This window comes from Typopeltis vanoorti, chromosome 17, assembly GCF_054136105.1.
Source record: "Typopeltis vanoorti isolate ZY-2024b chromosome 17, IOZ_Tvanoo_1.0, whole genome shotgun sequence".
Taxonomy (NCBI): domain Eukaryota; kingdom Metazoa; phylum Arthropoda; class Arachnida; order Uropygi; family Thelyphonidae; genus Typopeltis; species Typopeltis vanoorti.
This window is the reverse complement of record NC_143565.1, coordinates 86739793-86762457: the sequence shown is the minus strand read 5'-3', so window position 1 is coordinate 86762457 and position 22665 is coordinate 86739793. Positions and strand designations below refer to the sequence as shown.

Sequence of the window (22665 nt, the reverse complement as noted above, 5' to 3'; positions counted from 1 at the left end):
GGTGTATTATAAAAGTAGAAGGAATGTAGAGCACTATCATTGGTAAAACTGTGAAGAGGGATTGAACTAAGTGACAGAAGATCATTTATTTGTATGTAGAAGAGGGTGACTGATATAACAGAGCTATGAGGAAATGCCTACATTAGTTAGAAGAATCTGAAGAGAGAGAGAGAACTTCCTCTACATGCAATGAATGACTTGAGAGAAAACTGATGATCTAATTATTAAGATAGTAGTTTACTGAGAAACTCTGTCAAACCCTATCAAATTATATGCTGTTAAGTGCAATAGTACATGTTTTTCTAAACCTGGACATGGCACATGTCCATATGTAGGTGATGCAGGCAAGAAGATCTGGTGTGAATCTTGAGTGTCAGAATCTGTACTGGCCTATAAAATCTATCAAGAGATTGTGTTTAGATTCTGAATTTATTGCATTTTTTAAATATTTGGTATACATTGAAAATATGGTTGCTTGTCATTGGTTTCGTGACTATCAATGTGGCTTTCATTGATGATGAAATCAATGAAATCAGGCATATCTACAAGTGACCTTACTTTCAATGTATGCCAAATACGAAGTGTGACAATTTAATTCCTGGAATACAGCTGTAAAAAACCCTATGTTCGGAACTATACATTAGTGGCTGCTGTCGCCTTTGAAGTAGTCCCGTTGTGCATTTATAAGCAGCATGACCTAATTCATGAATCAAATTTTGGGCCATGTAAAGTGTTTAGGGCATGATCAGAAAGGCCAGCTTCACCATAGTTATTATATTTAATGTGTCATTTATTCCTTTTGTCTGATAGGAATTGTGTATCCTGTTTCCCCTATATATGGTAGATTACAAGTGCAATAAGTACGGTATACTCCAGGGTGGGCCAGCAGAGGGAATGGATCTTTGGTTGAGTTGAGTAAGCTTTTTAATTTTGCAGGAGGTTTAAAGGTGGCTTTGAGGTTGTATTTCTGTAGTATTCTGTTTATTTTATCTGATGTCCCTTTAATGTAAGAAATGGTTATATTTTTATTGTAGTCTGGTTTATCTTTGTTTTTTATTGAGTTCTTGTAGAGAATTTTGTTAATAGTGTTTTGGCTGTCACCATTTTTTAGAAAAGTATTGCTGATAACTTTAAATTCGTCTTTCAGCACTTGTTCATTGGAGCAGATCTTCAAAGCCCTGTTTTTTAGAGTATAATGACACCTAGTTTTTGTGTTGGGTTGTGGTAGGAGTTTATGTATATATATTGGCCAGTATGTGTCGGTTTCCAGTAAACAGTGAAGGAAAGACTGTCAGAAGGAAGAGTGTGACAAGTTTATCTAGAAACGGAAGTGTTTTTTTCAATCACAATTGCGAACTGTATGCATTTGTGTTGTTTGTTTAGGTGGCTAAGGAAAATGTATGGTGTCTGGCAGCCATGGGGCCATATCGTGAAAACATCGTCAATGTATCTAAGCCAAACTTTGGGTTTTAATGGAGAGGAATCTAGAGCATGTTGCTCAAAATGTTCCATATAAAAGTTAGCAGTAGGGGAGAGGATAATAGCGAGCCCATGGCTGTGCCTTCTTTTTGTAGGTAGAAAGCGTTTTGCCATACAAAATAACCAGAACGTAATGCATGCGCAAAGAGCACCGTGATATCTGGAGGGAATTTGTTCTGTAAAAGAAGGATTGTGTCATTGATTGGGACATTCGTAAAGAGGGCAGAGACATCAAATTGATTGTATTGAATTGAATCATCAAATTGAATTGAGTGGAAAAGCACCAGTTGTTTACATCACACCAAAGCATGGTATGAATGCAAATTTAAGGAAGCCTATGAGATTCTTATCAACCACCCCAATCTGAACAATAATGATGGTCTAAAAATCCCAAGCATATGGAAGGCACATATTCTACCCACAGAACCTTTCTCCCTAAGAGTTAACTATAAACAGGACTGTAGATAATCCAGAATCCTAAATCTAATATAACAATTGTAATGCTAAAATGTAATTTTAGCATTACAATGTTTTTCTCATGTTATCTTAAATAGAATTTAGCTTTGATGTGGTTTCTAAATAATTAATTAATTTGTAATTTTATCTATATATATATATATATATATATATTTTTTTTTTCCCACTAGAGGTCATGCCAATAGAATGGGTAATATAACTCAGCTTGTCCTTGTATATTTGTATATACTCCAGATGATGACCTTAATATGAAGGTCGAAATGTCGGGAAATTAAAATAGTTATTTATAATACGGTTGTAAAGTCCATAATTTCTAAAATGATGCTGATCACCGTGCAACACTAAAAGAAAGGATAAAAAAGGAAGTTTGACAGGGAGATGCCATTTTGTCAAAATTACTTACAGCAGCTCTAGAAGAAATTTTTAAAAACCTGGATTAGAAAAATAGAGGAATTATGGCAAATGGGAAAGAATAAATCATCTACGATTTTGCTGGTGGTATTGTTCTCTTAGGAAACTCTGCAGAAGAATTTTGACAAATGATCACTGAATTGAATGCAGAAAGTAAAAAGAAAGGATTAAATATAAACAAAGACAAAACAAAAATAATGTATAATAAATATATTACCAAGAAGCCAGTACAAATGGAACACCAGGAAATTGATATAGTAACCTCTTATATTTACCTAGGACAAAATATCACAGTAAAGGGTGACCGTAAAAAAAAAAAAATTATATGTAGAATTCATCTTTGTTGGATAGACTGTGGAAAATACAATGAAGCTCTCAAGGGAAACATCCCAATCTATGTTTGACAGTTATATACTTCTGGTCATGACATATGGAAGTGAAACATGGACTTTGACTAAAAAAAAATTTGCCAACAAGTTGAGGATTGCCCAAAGGATAATGGAAAGATCATTCATTACTTGGTATTACCATTCTAGATAGAAAGCGCAATACTTGGGTCAGAGCTCAGATTACAGTGAGACAGATTATAACAGCCATTAATAGATCCAAATAGCGATGGGCAGGTCATATTGCAAGAAGTAACCCTGAAAAATGGACAAAATTGATATCAGAATGGTATCCTAAATATGGAAAGAGAGCCACAGAAAGACCAAAGAGACAGTGGGAGGATGAGATTAAAGAGATGGCAGGAACTCAGTGGCACAGAAAGGCTCAAGACAGGAATGAATGGAGAACTTTTGCAGGAGGCCTTTGTCCAGCAGCAGACAAAAAATGACTAATAATGATGATGAGTACCATTCAACCTTTCTTCAAAATAATCTTTTATGCCTTCCACTAAGGACAATTAGCCTTTCCTGTCTGCATAATATATATATATGTTAAGTGCCACACACAGGAAAGGCTAATTGTCCTTAGTAGAAGGCATAAAAGATTATTTTGAAGAAAGGTTGAATGGTACTCGTCATCATTATTAGTCATTTTTTGTCTAATAATGATGCTGAAACCAGACAAATCTTTTGGTGTAATATCAGGTTAATTTACAGTACAGGAGCCTTTTCATGAACACTATGAACAGCTATTCAAAGAGTGCTCATGAAAAGGCTCCTCTGTACCTTTGTGGTTAATCATAATGATGCAGATGAAGATGGTTAACCATTCCAAAAGTTTTGGAAATTGTGATCTTGTGGTTAATCATAATGATGCAGATGAAGATGGTTAACCATTCCAAAAGTTTTGGAAATTGTGATCTTGAACTAGTTTAATTAATTATTATTATTTTATATCTTTCAAGTTAAGTGAATTAATAGTTGTGATATCACATTGTTTCTGACATGTGTTGCTTGCTCTTTAACCAAGTGTTATGTTGAACTTCTGTAATTCAGATCTAATTTTATGTTCACACCATTTTTTGTTTTTATTTTAATTAAATGTTATTAAACTGATTCTTTGTTTTCACTTTGAATATGTACTATCATAGATAGATAATTGTCTGGTTTCCCTGAATAAAGCAGAAAAGGCCTTGTTTAATTGGATAGTATCCCAGCTGGTATGATTTTTCATTACATTATACCAGTCAGTATAGAATGCAATCTTATCAGCTAAGTCCCAAATTGCTAGCCCATTCTTGTTTATTTAATATCCAGGTGGATACTTTCTATGAAGATGCACCATGGAAAGATTAAGGCTTGGGGAATGGATCCGAGGTTCTGGTCAGTTCTTTATATACTTTACAGGCTCTGTTGACATCTTCTGTTATTTAATTTTGACACATAAGTTACCCAGAAATAGTAATGTTTATCATTTAATATTCTCAGCATGATTTTTTTTTCTTATATCATGTCAGACCTGAATATCGTGTTATCATCAACTAATTTGGCTTTCTTAAATTTTTTTTTTATTAGAGAAGGCCAGTTAGGCTTATTTTTCACCCAGAAACCTGAGTTTTTGTTGAAAAAATCTACAAGATTTGTATGAGACTATATGTTGTCATCTTCTATTGAAAAGACATCTAAATGTTCCTTTCATTAGCAGGATTCAAATCCTTGGTCATTTCAGAGGCCAGTTAGGCTTATTTTTCACCCAGAAACCTGAGTTTTTGTTGAAAAAATCTACAAGATTTGTATGAGACTATATGTTGTCATCTTCTATTGTAAAGACATCTAAATGTTCCTTTCATTAGCAGGATTCAAATCCTTGGTCATTTCATTCAAAGAATCCAAATTGTTCTAACTGCATGACAAGCTATCATTTAACATTATTTTATGTAAATATGCTTATAGTTTTAATCAGATGCAATATGCAATTAAAAGCAAATTATTAAATTAAGCATGTTTGTGTCTTTTAATCAGATGCTTAGCATAAATGAGGACCTATGTATGGAGTGTGTTGACGAAAGTTGGAAGTTTTGTTTGGAGCTTCGTAAAAGTGACTTGTTCAGATCTACTCTGAGGGCCTTCATTCACATGGCATTTCAGCCAGCAGTTATGGAATCACCATTCTCTAAGTATATTATTAAGGTTAGTATCGTTGTTATTTATTATTCTTTACTAATTTTCATAATGTGGCATGATGTGATTACATTGTTTTGCCTTGTTCTTCCTCCAGAGCAAAGCTTAAGCTCCTTCCCCCCCCCATTCCCTCATTCTTCACTAAGGGGATACAAATGTAGTCTTTTGAGGATGGAATGGAGCTCAGCGTCCTTCTTCCATTTTGAGAGTACGTCTTTGAAATGAATCTATAAACCAGCCACTAAATGGTACACCAATTTAAACTAAATTCAATGGTAATACTTGAGGAATTTTCAGGTTTAACTAGTAAATAATCTTACTGTAATTACACTCTGCAAAGTATGCCTTAATGCTAGGTTTGTCACTTTTAGCTTCTGTGTTAAAGAACAGTCAAAAGTAAGATAATACTTTAAAATAAATTTACTTTACAGAAAACGCATCCTAAATGCTCCATATTTTTACTTGATTATGTATAATCTCATGATGCTCATATAGTGAAGTCAGTTTCCACTTACAATCTTCTCAGCTCCATTTACTTGCACAGCAAAGCTTAGGTTGGCTGTTATCTATTCTAGAATTTATTGGTACTAACTCGCAACACTATTACCAGAACAAAATAAACTATGTAAATTTCTTAAGCTACTTATATTCTGCTGTATTCCAAATCCACATCTTCAAGGCATAAAAACACAAGGCACTGCAATGAAATAACTGGTTGGAACATTTAAATTTTAGCCTAAAAAGGGAGAAGTAAAGTCTGATATTCATTTTATATGAATAGGTATATAATTTTCCCAAAGCAGTTTGGCTGAAGATGGCTTTAAAATAACTGTCTTACACATGTTAGGAAGATTATCGCAGCTATACTTATTGAGATTAGGGGAGCGCTTCATTGCTAATGTTGACTTAAAAAATAGGCTTTCAGATTTGTAATGCTTCTATGTAATACCGTTGTTTTCTTCTATTTAATCTGGCGCTGGCATTGTCCATTATAAAGGTCTGCTAGTCCTGAGTTGCCATAAAGATGGTAGCATATGTATTATTTATATTCTTTGAAGCAGATATTAAAATAGTATTAAGATATTAAAAGTCCAAAGAACAAATCTGAAAACACACCCCAACTCAACATCACCAGAGTTAAAGATCGGTACTATCAACATAAGAAGCCTGAATGGCAAAGAAATGGAGCTAGCTGAGGAATTAGATAAGTACCAGATCGACATAATAGGGGTGACTGAAACAAAAAAGACAAAAACTGGTGAGATCTTTCTGAGCAATAAAAACAAAATGTTATATTCAGGCAATGACAGTCAAGGAAAAGAAGGTGTAGCCATAGTATTCAACACAAAATACGAAGCTAATCTTCTTGAATGGCAGGCTGTCTCAAGTAGAGTAATGTGGGCAAATATGAGAATGGGGAACTGGACAATGAGACTTATTTGTGCCTATGGTCCCACAGAAGGTTCTACTAAGGTAGAAGTGGAGGAATTTTTTGAGGCTTTAGAGAAAGCAACTGACACAATAAAAAAGGAAAAGTTGGTCCTTGTTGGGGATCTGAATAGCAGAGTAGGAAATGATTGTCAGACATACAAAAATATTTTGGGAAAATTAATAATAATGGCAATTATCTGTTGGATTTCTGCTCAGGACATGGACTGGTTATTACTAACACCATGTTCCAACATAAAAATGTGCACCAATTCACATGGAGAGAGGAGGCAAGGAATAAGAAAAGTCTCATTGACTATGTTATTGTTGATAGTGATGTTTTCTCCCTGGTGCAGGACACCATAGTGTACAGGGGATTTGAAGTTGGAAGTGATCACTATTTAGTCTTGAGCAGAATAAAATTGAATTTCATATTGAAAAGAATGACATATAAGAAAGTTTTAAAGCGAATAAAAGTTGAACAGCTCTCAGATGTGAACTGTAGACTAAAATACACAAAGATTATTGAAGAAAAAATGAAAGAGTTTGAGAACAGGAACCAAACCTTGGAGATTCAGTGGCAAGCCTTGAAGAAAACCCTGATTGATTCAGCTAGAGAGGCATGTGGTGAAATTGTCTGCAAGGATAGAAAAATTAGAACTACATGGTGGACACAGGAAGTTAAAGAGGCAGTGAAGGAAAAGAAGAAAGCATATCAAAAGTTCCTGGCAAATAAGTCAGCTTGTGCTCTTAGAGAATACAGAGACAAATGTAAGAAAGCTAAACAGTGTGTAAAACTAGCTAAACAAAAGTCATGGGAGGACTTTGGCAAGAACATAGAAAATAAATATCAAGAAGGAGGCAGAATATTCTGGAGGTTGTTGAAGAAGCTTAGGAATGGAGGAAAGAGCGCTGTAAAAGGAGTTAGAGATGATAAAGGTGAGATGAAAACTGGAGAAAAAGATATCCTTGAAGTATGGAGTAATTACTTTGAAAATTTGCTAAATGAAACAAGCAGTGATGACAGCACAGTGATAAAAAGCACTGACCAGGCATGCAGTCAGGAATACATATCTATACTTGAAGTAAAAAAAGCCATCAAAGGCTTGAAATGTGGAAAGCCAGCAGGAGTAGATGATATTCGACCAGAAATGCTGAAGTATGGTGGTATAAGAGTCTTGCAGTGGCTGCACTGCATAGTTCAGAAAGCCTGGGCAGAAGGACAAATTCCTGATGATTGGAGTAGAGCTCTAATAGTGCCCATATATAAAAAGGGAAATAAAACCGAATGTGAGAATTACAGAGGTATTTCCCTACTGAGTGTTCCTGGCAAGATCTATGCAAGTATACTTGAGAAATGTTTGAGAAGAATTGTGGAAGAAAAGCTTCGTGAAGAACAAGCTGGATTCAGGCCAAATAGAAGCTGTCAGGATCAGATCTTCACTTTGTGACAAATAGTCAAGAAAGCATGGGAATATAACAAAGATCTGTATTTAAGTTTTGTCGATTTGGAAAAGGCATATGACAAGGTGCCAAGAGAGAAGCTATTCAATACGCTACAGTTATATGGTGTCGATGGGGCATTATATCAAGCAATACTTAGTCTGTATTTGAGTTGTAAGTTGTAAGTTAGAATTGAAGTAAGTACAGGGAGATGGTTTAATGTTAAATCTGGTGTGAGACAAGGATGTACATTATCCCCTCTGTTATTCGTTATCTATATGGATCACATTATGAAGGAAAGTGGTATTAAACATGATATCAGAATTGGAGATGTTAATGTCAACTCTTTGCTTTATGCAGACGATGTTATACTTCTAAATAAATCCACTACAAGTTTGCAAGATTCGCTGACTAAATTGAATAACTGTTGTAATAGATATGATATGAAGGTCAGCATTAAAAAGACAAAGACAATGAAAATAGGCAGAATCATTGAAAATGTCAACTGTGTTGTGAATGGAGAACCTGTGGAACAAGTAAAACATTTCAGCTACTTAGGCACGATTTTTAGTGAAGATGGTAAATTAAATATGGAAATAGACAACAGAATCAACAAAGCTGGTATGGTAGGAAGTCAATTGAATAAATTCATATGGAATAAAAGAGAAATTAGTCAGAACATTAAATTAGCTGTATACAAGACAGTGTTCAAACCAGTTTTAACTTATGGATTTGAGAGCTGGGTTAGAAGTAAAACACTTGACCAAAGACTTAGTGACCGCAGATATGAGAGTCCTGAGAAAGATTAGAGGCGTGAACAGATGGCATTAATGGCAATATCATATTAAAAACGAGGATATCAGGAAAGAACTAGAGATTGTCAACATCCAGAAATGCATTAGCAGAGCTAATCTCATGTGGTATGGTCACTCACTTAAACAGAATGGGCGAGGAAAGATTAGCAAAGCAAGTGTTCTCTGCCAGGTTGGCAGGAAAACAACTCAGAGGAAGACCAAGATAAAGGTGGATTGATACGGTACAATGTGACTTAGACGATAGAAATACAAGATCTGATAATGATAATGGAGTCTTGACAAGTAATAGACTGATTTGGAGGAAAATTGTAGATAGAAAGTTAGTAATGGTGTAAATTTTTCATGTAGTACTATCATATCCTGTACACCCCTTAAGGGTACATGTCAGGAATTTGATGATGATGATGATGATATTAAAAGGCCTTCTTGTTTGTCCAAAGTAGGCCAGGATGCTTTATACACTCTTGGATATATTGAAGAATAGAATTTGTTCTTAGGAGCACTGGTGAGGACTATTAATTTAACAGTTTAAAGGTGATTTAAAGATCATGTTTATATAGCATTTTGATAGTCTTTGCAGATATAAGGGATGCATTATGATCTTATGTGCTGTACCATGGGAGGAGTAGTATACTTTATCTGTTTTACAGGGGGATAGAGCCATTGGCTAAAAATGGCATAGGTAACTAAGCTCAGTGAAACCTATGTTACTGCTTTAAAGATACCATATTGCTGGGCTGAGTCTTAGTTTTACAGTAGGGCTTTCACCTTAAGGTCTTCAAATGTCCACTTGGTTTTCAGGTTCTGGGGTTCACCATGTGGAGGTGAGTGGGATTGGAGAGGAGAACAAAGAGAAGGTGACTCTGATTTGTGAGGATCATATGAGGGTGGTCTGAAAAGTTCTCGGCCTAACAATGAATAAACGAATTTATAATTTCAAAATTATTTTTATTTATCAACATAATTTCCCTTAAGACTAATATATTTATTTCAGTGATGCTCCAGCACCGTTATCCTGTCCCTGTAGTGGTTCTCAGTAAGATCTGCAAAATACCTCTACAGCTGCAATCACCTCTTGATTTGAAGAAAAACGCTGATCAGCTGAGGAAGAGTTTTAGTTTTTGGAAGAGATGGAAGTCAGAGGGAGCCAAATCTGTGGAATAGGGCGGATGTTCCAGCAATTCATAGTGCAGATCCCTTAATTTTCCCATTTCCTAAACACCTTTATGGGCAGGTGCATTGTCCTGATGAAAGATGATTATTTTCTTTAGCAAACTGGGTCTTTTCTCATGAATTTTTTCATCTGGTCTGGTTAAAAGATTGGAATAATATTCCCAGTTATTGTTTTACCCTTTTTTAAGGTATTTAATAAACCAAATGCCTTTGGCCTCCCAAAACACCGATGTCATGACCTTTCCTGTTGATGGAACTGACTTTGTCTTCTTTGCTGCTGAACAACCAGCTTCTGTCTACTGTTTTGACTGCTGTTTGGATTCTGGTGTGTAATGGTGAATCCAAGTCTCATCCATAGTAATATATTGATGCACAAAATAATTTTTATTCTTGTTAAAACGCTCCAAGTACTATTCGGAGATTTTCACACGAGTGCATTTTTGATATGCTGTGAGCAAGCGCATCTTGCGCAAAGCTTTTTCATATGCAATTCTTCATGCAAATTATATCCTACACATTCTTTTGAAATGCCTATCGTCTCAGCAATTTCATGCACTTTGACTTGCTGGTCATCCAATACCATATCGTGCACTTGATCAATGATTTCTGGTGTTGTTACACTTTTTGGACATCCTTCACATGGATCATCTTCAAGGCTGGTACGGTCACGTTTAAACTCGGCAGCCCATTTCTTAATTGTCGAAAATGAAGGAGAAGAATGCCCATGAACTTTGAATGAATTTCTTTTGCCGTTAAACCTTCTTTTACAAAGAATTTTATAACTGCAGGCTCAATTTTATCCATTCCAATGAATATAGACAACACTTTTACTTTAGACAGCTGTATAAAACAAACTACTTGATAGAATAACTTGCAATTTCACATGGATGCTTATGAGAGATATACCAACTTAGAAAAAAAAAATCTTGCTGATAGTGTTGCCATCTGTGGTTGAGACTGAGAACTTTTCAGACTGCCCTCATATATATATATATATATATATATGTATATATATATATATATATATATATGTATATTTATTTGAATTGCTCCCATCTGATCTGCTACTCTTTTTTTTTTGCTAGGCATGTTTGGAGTAATACTAAAATAGGAATAATACTCCTGCAGTATTAGTTTCATTATTTGCATGGTAGTGCATGTGTTTTGCATACACATTGTCATGCAATGCGATTTTTGTAGAATAATAAAAAATTTAAAGTTCTATCTGTATTGTCTGCTATTCTAATTGAATGCTTTATAACATATGGCATTATAGATTAGCTTACTAATCAAATAATTTATTTTATAAATTGTTTACTTTTTTTAAGTAATGTTTATTTAATCCAGGATATCATTAATTTTTTGTTAAATTCCATTACCTTGATGGACCTGTGGTTTCAGTCAAGATTTCTCCATGACTGCAGGTCGTAAAGAGTCCAGCTATTCCGGCCTTTCTTCTCCATTTTCTTCCAACTTTCTTAATCATTGGGTCTTCCCACCTTAAGGCTGGTCTTCCAGGTTTCCTTTTGGTATCTCTCGGATACCAGTTTGTAACTCTGACTGTCCATCTGTTGTCTCTCATTCTGGTGAGATGTCCTGCTCATCTTCTTTTGCTGTCGTAGATTGTTTTTATTATATCTGTGAGTCCAGACTTCTTCCTGATTTCTGTGTGTCTTACGTGGTCTATTTTGTTTATATTGCATATTCTTCTTTCTATTGCACGTTGAGTTGTTATTAAGCTTTGTTCTTCTTTTAAAGTTGTGTTCTATGTTTCACTGCCATAGGTTAATGCTGGTGAGATGTGACTATTGAAAAGATGGGCTCTTATGTCTATATCTATGTTTTGGTTGGTAATTGTTGATTTTATTTTGTTGAAGGCTATCCAAGCAGCTCTTTTTCTCTTTGCTATTTCATTTGATATATCATTATTCATTTTTATGGACTGGCCGAGGTAGATGTATTCTTCAACTTTTTCGATGGTGTGAGATTCTAGAGTGATTGTATGATATTTACAGTATTAGTTTTTCATCCATCTTGTTTTGTCAGGGTGTATTTCCAATCCAATTTTTTGGCAGTTTTGGCTTATGTTATTCAGCATTAATTCTAAGAGTTTGGGTGAGTGAGATATTAATACCACATCATCGGCAAATAATAGGATATTTAATATTTCACCATCAATGTTTATTCTATCTTTCATGTCAATTTTTTGGATGATGCTGTCCAGAGTAGATGTGAAAAGATTAGGTGATAAGACATCACCCTGATGTACTCCTCTACTTAAGTTAATTTTAATCGGGTGGTTGAAAAGTGGGATCTGGTATTCTCTGCATCTTTCTGTTAGCTGAGTAATAGTTTGAATGTGATCTATTATTGAAAAGCTTTCTTTGAAACCAGCCTGTTCTTTGCAGCTATTTTCATTGATGAAGGTTTGTATTCAGTTTAGGATGATTCTGGCGAATATTTTATGTGTGTGTGTGTGCTAATAGACAGATATGGCTGTAGTTACTTTGGTCTTTGATGTTTTCCATTCATATAAATTCCATTAATAAACAGTAATGTATTATCTTCATTGTATATATTATTTCAGACGACTAGAATTAATTTCAAGTTTGAAACTAATGTTCAATAATTTTGTAATGTCTCAGAAATATGATATATTATATTTTATATATTCCTAGTATGCTAAAGAGCTTCATAAGTTAGGAGAAACTAGTACAGGAATTTTCAATATGTTGATAGAGCACACCTTTTCTTTATGGAAACAAGAAGTCCATTTCAAGTCTATACTGAATCATATCAGTATCTTATGTAATGCCTTGCTTTTTGGACCAGTATACAGGAAAGACCAGAGGTGAGCAATATGTAGCTTCTGAACATTGTTTCATGTTATCCATAAAGTATACTTACTAAATGTGTTTATTTTTATACTGGACAATGCCATGAACTAACATAATGTTTATGTATATATCTAATTATTATTTTTTTTTTAATATATATATATATATATAAACATTAAATTTAGTTTATTTCAAGTTAGGTACATGTAAGCCATTAAAACCAAGAAAGAACAACTTTCATGTCATTCATTCTTGTTTGCATTAATCAAATTTCAAGATTGTTTAATTTGAAGGTACACTAGATTTAAAAATGTCAGAAATTGAATTGAGAAAATCTGCTGTGAGGAAATGTATGAAAAGAAATTAACTAAATTTATTTTTGTATAACTAATCATCTACAGTTATTCACATAGCTTTTTGCAGACTAATTTATAAATTAGTCTGCACATGAATACTTGGACCTATACATTATAAGCTCAACCATTAAGCATAGCTGTAAAAGATGACAAACAGGTATAAAGAAATAAATTAATACAACAAAATAAATATTGCCATTTAATTGTTCAAACTAGCAATTGCTTTACAACAAGATAGAATTTTCAAATAAACACTGATTAGCCACAGCTTGTGCATCATTAATATGGTAATTCCTCAATTATCTGACCTTCAAAATATAGAACTTTCCATTAACTGACCCTGTAACAATTCCCACTGAATCAGTGGGAATTGTTATAGGATCAAGAACATCAGTCTGTATATTGTTTTCTTGTTGATGTTATGCATTACTTGAGCCACAACAAAATCCAAGATTTGTCAATTCCTTATAGTCAACAGGTATGCTTATGAACAATTTTATTGACATCAAGAGCTCAGATCTCATGTTTTATAGGATGTTTTGTAGAGATAATTTCAGATTTAAATATTAATGTTTATTCCTTTAATTCTGGAAATTTTGGAGAATATTATACCCATGTGACCATTCCGTTCATGGTTTGCCACCACTCCCTTTCCTTATTGTTTTATAATTTTATTATGTAATCAGTTGTATTATTATTTGCATTTTGCAGCTCACTTTAAGAGTTAAAAGTTCAAGCGGTTTTCTGCAGCATGTGATGTTAGTTTATTGATGTAGTATCCAGTATCAACATTCAAATTGTTGAAACTCGGTAAGCTTCCTATTACAATTCTTTCTGCTTCTGATATCTTTGATGTCTTTTTTCATTGATCTGGTATAACTTTGTGAAATGGGTTGCAATTCTTATTAATTAATATAATCCCCCCTCCTTGCACATGCATGCACATGTACACACACACACACACACACTTCATAAGTCCTCTACAAGCTGGTGTTATCTGTTTCTGACATGAAAAGAGGCAAGATCCAGCAATGCTATAAGCTTGTCCAGCATTGGATATGATGAAAAAAAAAAATGATATTTTACTTCAAAACTGTCAAATCTTTTTTGCATTTATCATTTAAACTTTTTCCTTTTGAATATTTTTGTATTGTTATTTTCATAACTGGAGATATAAATTAGTAAAATGTTTTACTTTGCTCATGCCTCTTACCTTATTCAGGATTAATAATATTGTTAATAATAGTATAAATGAAAAAAAAGTTCACCAGAGTGTTTCTTTTTGCAGGGTGATAAATGATGCAGAAGCCTTTGTTATTGCACAAGGAAATTTAATATCAATAAATGAGCAGTATAGGTAATAATTTCCATATTTGTTTAGGATTCTTTTGTCTCCCATGTATATATTTAGGTTTTATGAATAATTTTATGCATAATAGATGTAATTTTCATTTTAATTATTAAATAGTATTAAATTAGCTACCAATATCGCAAAAATAAAATAAATAGGGTAATTTATTAAGATTATGATATTTCACTTGCTTGAAGCACATACAAAATATCATGCTTCAAGCACATACAAAAGAAAAAAAAATGTTGCTGTACACACACTACCACTCAAGTTATTTTGGCACCAATTCAAAATTATAATGGATAAAAAGAACTAAGGTCCTGTCATGATATCCTTTAGTACTGGATTTAAAGTAGTTATACCTATTTGTGGTATTAACATGACCATCTCCCAAACTTTTTGCCAAATTAATATCATCATCATCAAATTCCTGCCATGTACCCTCAAGGGGTGTACAGGATATGATAGTACTACATGAAAAAAATTACACCATTACTAACTTCCTATCTACAATTTTCCTCCAAATCAGTCTGTTACTTGTCAAGACTCCAACATTATCAGATCCTATATTTCTATCATCTAAGGCACTTTGTACCGCATCAATCCACCTATATCTTGGTCTTCCTCTGGGTCGTTTTGCTGCCAACCTGGCAGAAAACACTTCTTTTGCTAATCTTTCCTCGCCCATTCTGTTTAAGTGACCATACCACCTGAGATTAGCTCTGCTAACGCATTCCTGGATGCTGACAATGTCAAGTTCTTTCCTAATATCCTCATTTTTAATATGATATTGCCATTGATGCCATCTGTTCACACCTCTAATCTTTCTCAGGACTCTCATATCTGCAGTCTTTGGTCAAGTGTTTTACTTCTGACCCAGCTCTCCGATACATAAGTTAAAACTGGTTTGAACACTGTCTTGTGTATAGCTAATTTAGTATTCTGGCTAATTTCTCTCTTATTCCATATGAATTTATTCAATTGACTTCCTACCATACCAGCTTTGCTGATTCTGTTGTCTATTTCTAAATTTAATTTACCATCTTCAGTAAAAATCGTGCCTAAGTAGCTGAAATGTTTTATTTGTTCCACAGGTTCTCCATTCACAACACAGTTGACATTTTCAATGATTCTGCCTATTTTCATTGTCTTTGTCTTTTTATTGCTGACCTTCATACCATATCTATTACAACAACTATTCACTTTAGTCAGAGAATCTTGCAGACTTGTAGCGGATTTATTTAAAAGTATTACATCATCCACATAAAGCAAAGAGCTGACATTAACATCTCCAATTTTATATCATGTTTAATACCACTTTCCTTCATAATGTGATCCATATAGATAATAAATAACAGAGGGGATAATGTACATCCTTGTCTCACACCAGATTTAACAGTAAACCATCTTCCTGTACTTCCTTCAATTCTAACTGCTGACTTACAACTCAAATAAAGACTAAGTATTGCTTGATATAATGCCCCATTGACACCATATAACTGCAGTGTATTGAATAGCTTTTCTCTTGGCACATTGTCATATGCCTTTTCCAAATCGACAAAACTTAAATACAGATCTTTGTTATATTCCCATGCTTTCTCGACTATTTGTCGTAAAGTGAAGATCTGATCCTGACAGCCTCTATTTGTCCTGAATCCAGCTTGTTCTTCACCAAGCTGGATTTCTTCCACAATTCTTCTCAACCGTTTCTCAAGTATACTTGCATAGATCTTGCCAGGAACACTCAGTAGGGAAATACCTCTGTAATTCTCACATTCAGTTTTATTTCCCTTTTTATATATGGGTACTATGAGAGCTCTACTCCAATCATCAGGAATTCGTCCCTCTGTCCAGGCTTTCTGAACTATACAGTGCAGTAACTGTAAGACTCTTATACCACCATACTTCAGCATTTCTGGTCGAATATCATCTACTCCTGCTGCCTTTCCACATTTCAAGCCTTTGATGGCTTTTTCTACTTCAAGTATGGATATGTATTCCTGACTGCATGCCTGGTCAGTGTTTTTTACCACTGTGCTGTCATCACTGCTTGTCTCATTTAGCAGTTTTTCAAAGTAATTACTCCATACTTCAAGGATATCTTTTTCTCCCGTTTTCATGTCCCCTTTATCATCTCTAACTCCTTTTACAGCACTCTTTCCTCCATTCCTAAGCTTCTTCAACAATCTCCAGAATATTTTGCCACCTTCTTGATATTTATTTTCTATATTCTTGCCAAAGTCCTCCCATGACTTTTGTTTAGCTAGTTTTACACAGTGTTTAGCATTCTTGCATTTGTCTCTATATTCTCTAAGAGCACAAGCTGACTTATTTGACAGGAACTTTTGATATGCTTTCTTCTTTTCCTTCACTGCCTCTTTAACTTCCTGTGTCCACCAGAGAGTTCTGATTTTTTTATCCTTGCAGACAACCTCACCACATGCCTCTCTGGCAGAATCAATCAATGTTTTCTTCAGAGTTTGCCACTGAATCTCCAAGGTTTGGTTCCTGTTCTCAAACGCTTTCATTTTTTCTTCAATAATCTTTCTGCATTTTAGTCTACAGTTCACATCTGAGTGCTGCTCAACTTTTATTCGCTTTAAAACTTTCTTACATGTTATTCTTTTGAATATGAAATTAAATTTTATCCTACTCAAGACTAAATAGTGATCACTTCCAATTTCCAATCCTCTGTACACTCTGGTGTCCTGCACCAGGGAGAAAACATCACTATCAACAATAACATAGTTAATGAGACTTTTCTTATTTCTAGCCTCTTCTCTCCATGTGAATTTGTGCACATTTTTATGCTGGAACATGGTGTTAGTAATAACCAGTCCATGTCCTGAGCAGAAATCCAACAGATATTTGCCATTATTATTAGCTTTGCTCTTTTCTCCAAATTTTCCCAAAATATTTTTGTATGTCTCACAATCATTTCCTACTCTGCTATTTAGATCCTCAACAAGGACCAACTTTTCCTTTATCATTGTGTCAGTTGCTTTCTCTAAAGCTTCAAAAAATTCCTCCACTTCTACCTTAGTAGAACCTTCTGTGGGACCATAGGCACAAATAAGTCTCATTGTCCAGTTCCCCATTCTCATATTTGCCCACATTACTCTACTTAGACTGACTGCCATTCAAGAAGATTAGCCACGTATTTTGTGTTGAATACTATTTTCTACTCCTTCTTTTCCTTGATTGTCATTGCCTGAATATGACATTTTGTATTTATTGCTCAGAAAGATTTCACCAGTTTTGGTCTTTTTTGTTTCAGTCACCCCTATTATATCGATCTGGTACTTATCTAATTCCTCAGCTTGCTCTATTTCTTTGCCATTCAGGCTTCTTATATTGATAGTACCGATCTTTAACTCTGGTGATGTTGAGTTGGGGTTTGTTTTCAGATTTGTTCCAGTAGCTGACTTTTCGCTGTTTGACCTGGTTCCCTGGCGAAAACAACGGGGGCCTTGTTTAACCGGGCGACGCCCCAGCCGGCATGAAATTTTGTCATGTTGTACCATCATTTTTTATTTTGTTTTAACCAATAATAATACAATTTGGTCGGCTAAATCCCAAATTGCCAACCCATCCTCGTTTGTTCAGTATCCAAGTAGATACCCAACAGGGTGCACCAAGAGAAGGTGAGGATTGGACATTAGGTCAGAAGCCCTGGTCGGTTCTCCGCATTCCTTTAAAGGCTATGTGGAGGTCTCCTCTCAGTTATACAGCTTTGACCCTTAAGCACCCCGCCAAATTAATATTATTAATATTATTATTATTATTATTATTATCTGAGACCTGCAGGGAGTCAAGGACTCATCGAGGGAGGCTGTAAATTACCCAACCCAGCTATCATACCTTCCCTTAAATTCATTTACACTAGATGCACTCACTACATCTGAGGGCAAATTATTCCACTCACTCACTGTTCTCTGGGAGGAAAACCTACCTCTTACCCCTTTCTTGACTGAGAACAACCTTAACTTCCATGGATGCCCCCGGGTTTTCTCCCTGCCTGCCATATAACATGCATTCAAAAGTTTATAGACCTCTATCATATCACCCCTCTTTCTCCTGTTAACCATAGTCTGCAATCCACATACTCGCAATCTGTCCTCATAATCTAAATCCCATAATCCGGATATAATCTTTGTAACTCTTCTTTGCACACCCTTTCCACAGCTGCTTTATCCCTTTGGAACCCGGGAGACCAAATCTGCGCACAGTAATCCAAGTGTGGTCTTATCAAAGCCTTATAAAGAGGCAAAATTACTTCCTTATCCTTACATGTCAAGGTTCGCTTCAACATAGCAATTACCTCTGAGTTGTATTTGCAATTTTTGCTATGTGACCTTTGAACTTTCAATTCTTATCCACCAATACACCAAGATCCCTTGCCTCTTCAGTTTCTTGTAGAATAACCCCACTTATATAATATGCTGCTGGAACTCTAATCATGCCAAAGTGCATAACTTTACACTTACTAACATTAAACTGATAGCCATTTTCGTTTGCCCAGATTTCCAGTCTATTCAAATCATTTTATAATTGCTGAATATCAGTAACATCCCTGATTGCCCTGCCTATCTTCACATCATTAGCAAACAATTGCAAATCTGATGATAGACCCTGTTTGATGTCATTAATGTATAGATTGAACAATAATGGACCAAGGACTGAACCCTGAGGTAACCACTGGTTACCTTAAATCTGGCAGATTCAGACCCACTGTATATCACTTTTTGATATCTGTCTGTCTGTCAACCATCCCCTGATCCAAGTCAATAGATTATATTCTAATCCCATACACTCCAGTTTATGCAACAGCCTGTTGTGTGGTATCCTATCAGATGCCTTAGAAAAATCCAACATTATCATAGTGTATCCATTCCCTTTATCCAACTCGGCCATAACATTGTTATAAATTCCTGATATAACATAACATTGTTATATCAGGAATGATACCACATTCCTTCCATTCCTGTGGTATCATTCCTGAGCTGAGACTCAAGTTATACAGATGTGTGAAAGGCCTATCCAATTCAGCTGAACGTTCCTTTAGCAAACGGGCTGATATTCCATCTGTCCCTGTTGACAAATTCTTATCCAGGTTATGCAAGAGCTCTTCAGCCTCATTTTCATGAACCTCTAACTCTACATACACCTGGTTGATATATCTTAGCAAAGTGAGCACTCATTAACTGAACAATCTCCTTAGCTTCTGACACTCGTGTACCATCTGCATTCAGTAAAATTATTCTTCCACATTCATTCTTTCTTTTGAATTGCCTTTAGCTTACATGGCCAATTTCCTTTCATACTCCGTTTTAGCTTTTCTCACAATACTCATTACTTTTCTGGCCTGAGCTTTATATATTTCATAACTCCTCTCACTCTTATTCTCACGATATTCTTTCCACATCATCTTCTTCTTGTGGATCTCTTGCTTAATAAGGCTGCACATCCATTTCACTCCCAACCTATTTATTCTTCGAACACTAGGGATACATTGAGATACCGCCTCATTCAAGCACTTTTTCAAAGATTCCCATTCATTGCTGACATTTTTTTCCATTCAGTAACTGATACCATGGGACCAAAGATAGTATTCTCCTAATTTGATCATAATTTCCAGCTTTGTAGTTCAGCATGTAGTCTATTTTAATCGGCGCTTCAATGCAAGTAGATACTTCCCAAGAAAGAACAGCATGATCACTGTCACCAATTGGTGGTAAAATAGCCATATTCTTGAAAGAGATCCCTTCTGACACTATGAGCAAATCCAACACTCTTTGATCTCGAGTTCCTTCTTTCACATGCTGCTTGAGAAAGTTGTCTCGTAACAATTCAATAAATTCTTGTTCTTTCTTATCACGAGATTTCTCTTCTACCCAACCAATGTTTGGAAAATTAAAGTTACCCATAAGGCTAAATTGGCAATGCATTTCTTCATCCTCTACAACGAGCCACCAGGTTTGTAGCAACACCCCCACCATATATTTTATTCTGTTAACCTCCACTTCACACCAGATAGACTCAAACTCATCACTACATGGGACATTGTTACTATCATTGTTTTCTTGTATTTCTACCTTAACTGGACTTGAGTCATCTGATATCATTAGTAGAACTCCTCCTCCTCTCCTGTCTCTTCTGTCATTAGGAATGACAGAAGAGATATGACCAACTTAAGATTTGGATAATATTTCAATGTTTGAATAATAGGTATAGTGGCAAATAATGAACATAAAAAATAAATTTTAGAATTTTCTGATATTAGCTAGGCATTTTATGTTTGGATAATCAACAAAACTACAACTTACGGATATTAGAATGATTGATTCATTTCTTGCATCCAACAAAGTTTGGAAAGGTTAGATAATTATATCTTGAAATACTCCCATTTTTGAAGGGATTTATGTCATTACTTTAAAACTTGAAACTAACTAGTTTCTCACACAAGAAAACTGGTGACTTCTTCAGGATTTATGAATAGCACAAAAATAATATAAAAATAAGTAAAAGAATGTCCAAATGCTGAAAAAATTGTTACAAAAGAAAATAAATAAATTCATCCTAAACAAGAATGCAGAATTGCATACGCGTGTTAGCTGTCATCAGGTGAAGACTGGGGATGATTGTTGGCAAAAATTTAATGAGAAATTTCCAGATGTCATTAATACAAGTCCTTGGTTTTTATTAAGAGATATGTGTGAATGAATAACTGTAATGGATTCCTTTAGGAGTCTGTAGTAAAAGTTTTCTTTTAAATATGACATGGTAGAAATATCCCAGTGTACTGTATGGTTAGTAGCTGAAGTATGATGAGCCAGAACCATAACTTTCTTTCCTTTAATGCTCAACATCTCGAACATATTCCTTCTTTCTCACCTCAAATCCAAGCTTGTTTATTTTATGTAGGCCAGACTGCATGAGCATGGTATCCTATAGACTCCTGGGTGTTTATGAAAGGGAGTGCTGTCCTTGGAAATCCCAAGAAGGCTGTGAGATTAACGGAAATTGATAACCATTCCATACATTGCAGTCTACCCATTAGAATTGCTTCTTTTTTCAATGTGCATAATGTTAGAGTGATTTTCAAGCTGATTCAAAACCATTTGCAATCCTTCTCAGGTCTTTATTGTTATCTGGTCCTTAGTGCCCCCCCCCCCCTCTTAGGACTTTAGTTCATTTTTCTTTACAATTTGAGTTGTTTCTACAACTATTTAGTTGAGCATTTGTAATTTGTGCTCTACAGATGCTGTGTAAAAAAAAAATATTAGTAAGTTCAGTACATTAATTATAATATTTCCTTCTTTTCCTCCTTCCTCCACTTGGTGTTGAACCACTTAAAACTAAGTGTTGCTGCTTATTTTTTAGTAATTATACATTGACAACAGAACACAGGATTGGCAGAAACCATACATAAAGCACACAAAATAGCAACATGAAAAAATACAAATATAAACAATAATAGAAGACATAATAAGAAAGAAGTGAAATAAAGGAGTGTGTGAAATTATAAAAATAAATATTCAGAATTAATATTTAAATTTCAAAATGTTATATTAGCTTAAATTAATGTCACTCACCTAAAATCTTCATAATGAACTAAATGTGTGTGCTCTGTGCTGTTAAGGTCAAAAGTAACCTGAAAACTTCTTTAGGCAGGTTGGTTAGCATTTTAATTGGACACTTTCAGCTACAAAGATGAACAGCCAGTCTGCATTAGTTGGCCTTATGAGAGGGGGAAGTGGGGGGGGGGGGTGATTGGCACAGTATGTGTGAACAAGTCAGCTTCTTAATTAAACACAGACTAAATGATGGATGTTTTTCTTTCAAATTTACTGGAGTGCTATTACAGAGGAATTTCCCTACTGGGTGTTCTTGGTAAAATTTATGTTAGTATACTTGAAAAACAGCAAGAAACATTGTGAAAGCTTGCAGAAGAACAAATTGAATGAATATTTAAGCTTAGGTGCTGGTTTACATTCATGTTACACTTCAATTGAATAATTTACAACACAAAGAGAAATTGGACACTTTCAGCTACAAAGATGAACAGCCAGTCTGCATTAGTTGGCCTTATGATAGGGGGAAGTGTGTGTGTGTGGGGGGGGGGGGGGTGATTGGCACAGTATGTGTGAACAAGTCAGCTTCTTAATTAAACACAGACTGAATGATGGATGTTTTTCTTTCAAATTTACTGGAGTGCTATTACAGAGGAATTTCCCTACTGGGTGTTCTTGGTAAAATTTATGTTAGTATACTTGAAAAACAGCCAAGAAACATTGTGAAAGCTTGCAGAAGAACAAATTGAATGAA

The 22665-nt window shown here is 34.8% G+C and overlaps 1 protein-coding gene across 1 annotated transcript in view; it reads left to right on the top strand.

Annotated features, from left to right (window-relative positions):
- LOC150097598 (tRNA (guanosine(18)-2'-O)-methyltransferase TARBP1) overlaps positions 1–22665 on the top strand; it is a 230785-nt gene that overhangs the window by 136816 nt on the left and 71304 nt on the right. Inside the window, 3 exon segments of the mRNA XM_090406955.1 lie at positions 4776–4943; positions 12472–12644; positions 14275–14343. Of these exon segments, the coding sequence (XP_090263081.1) occupies positions 4776–4943; positions 12472–12644; positions 14275–14343 (410 nt within the window).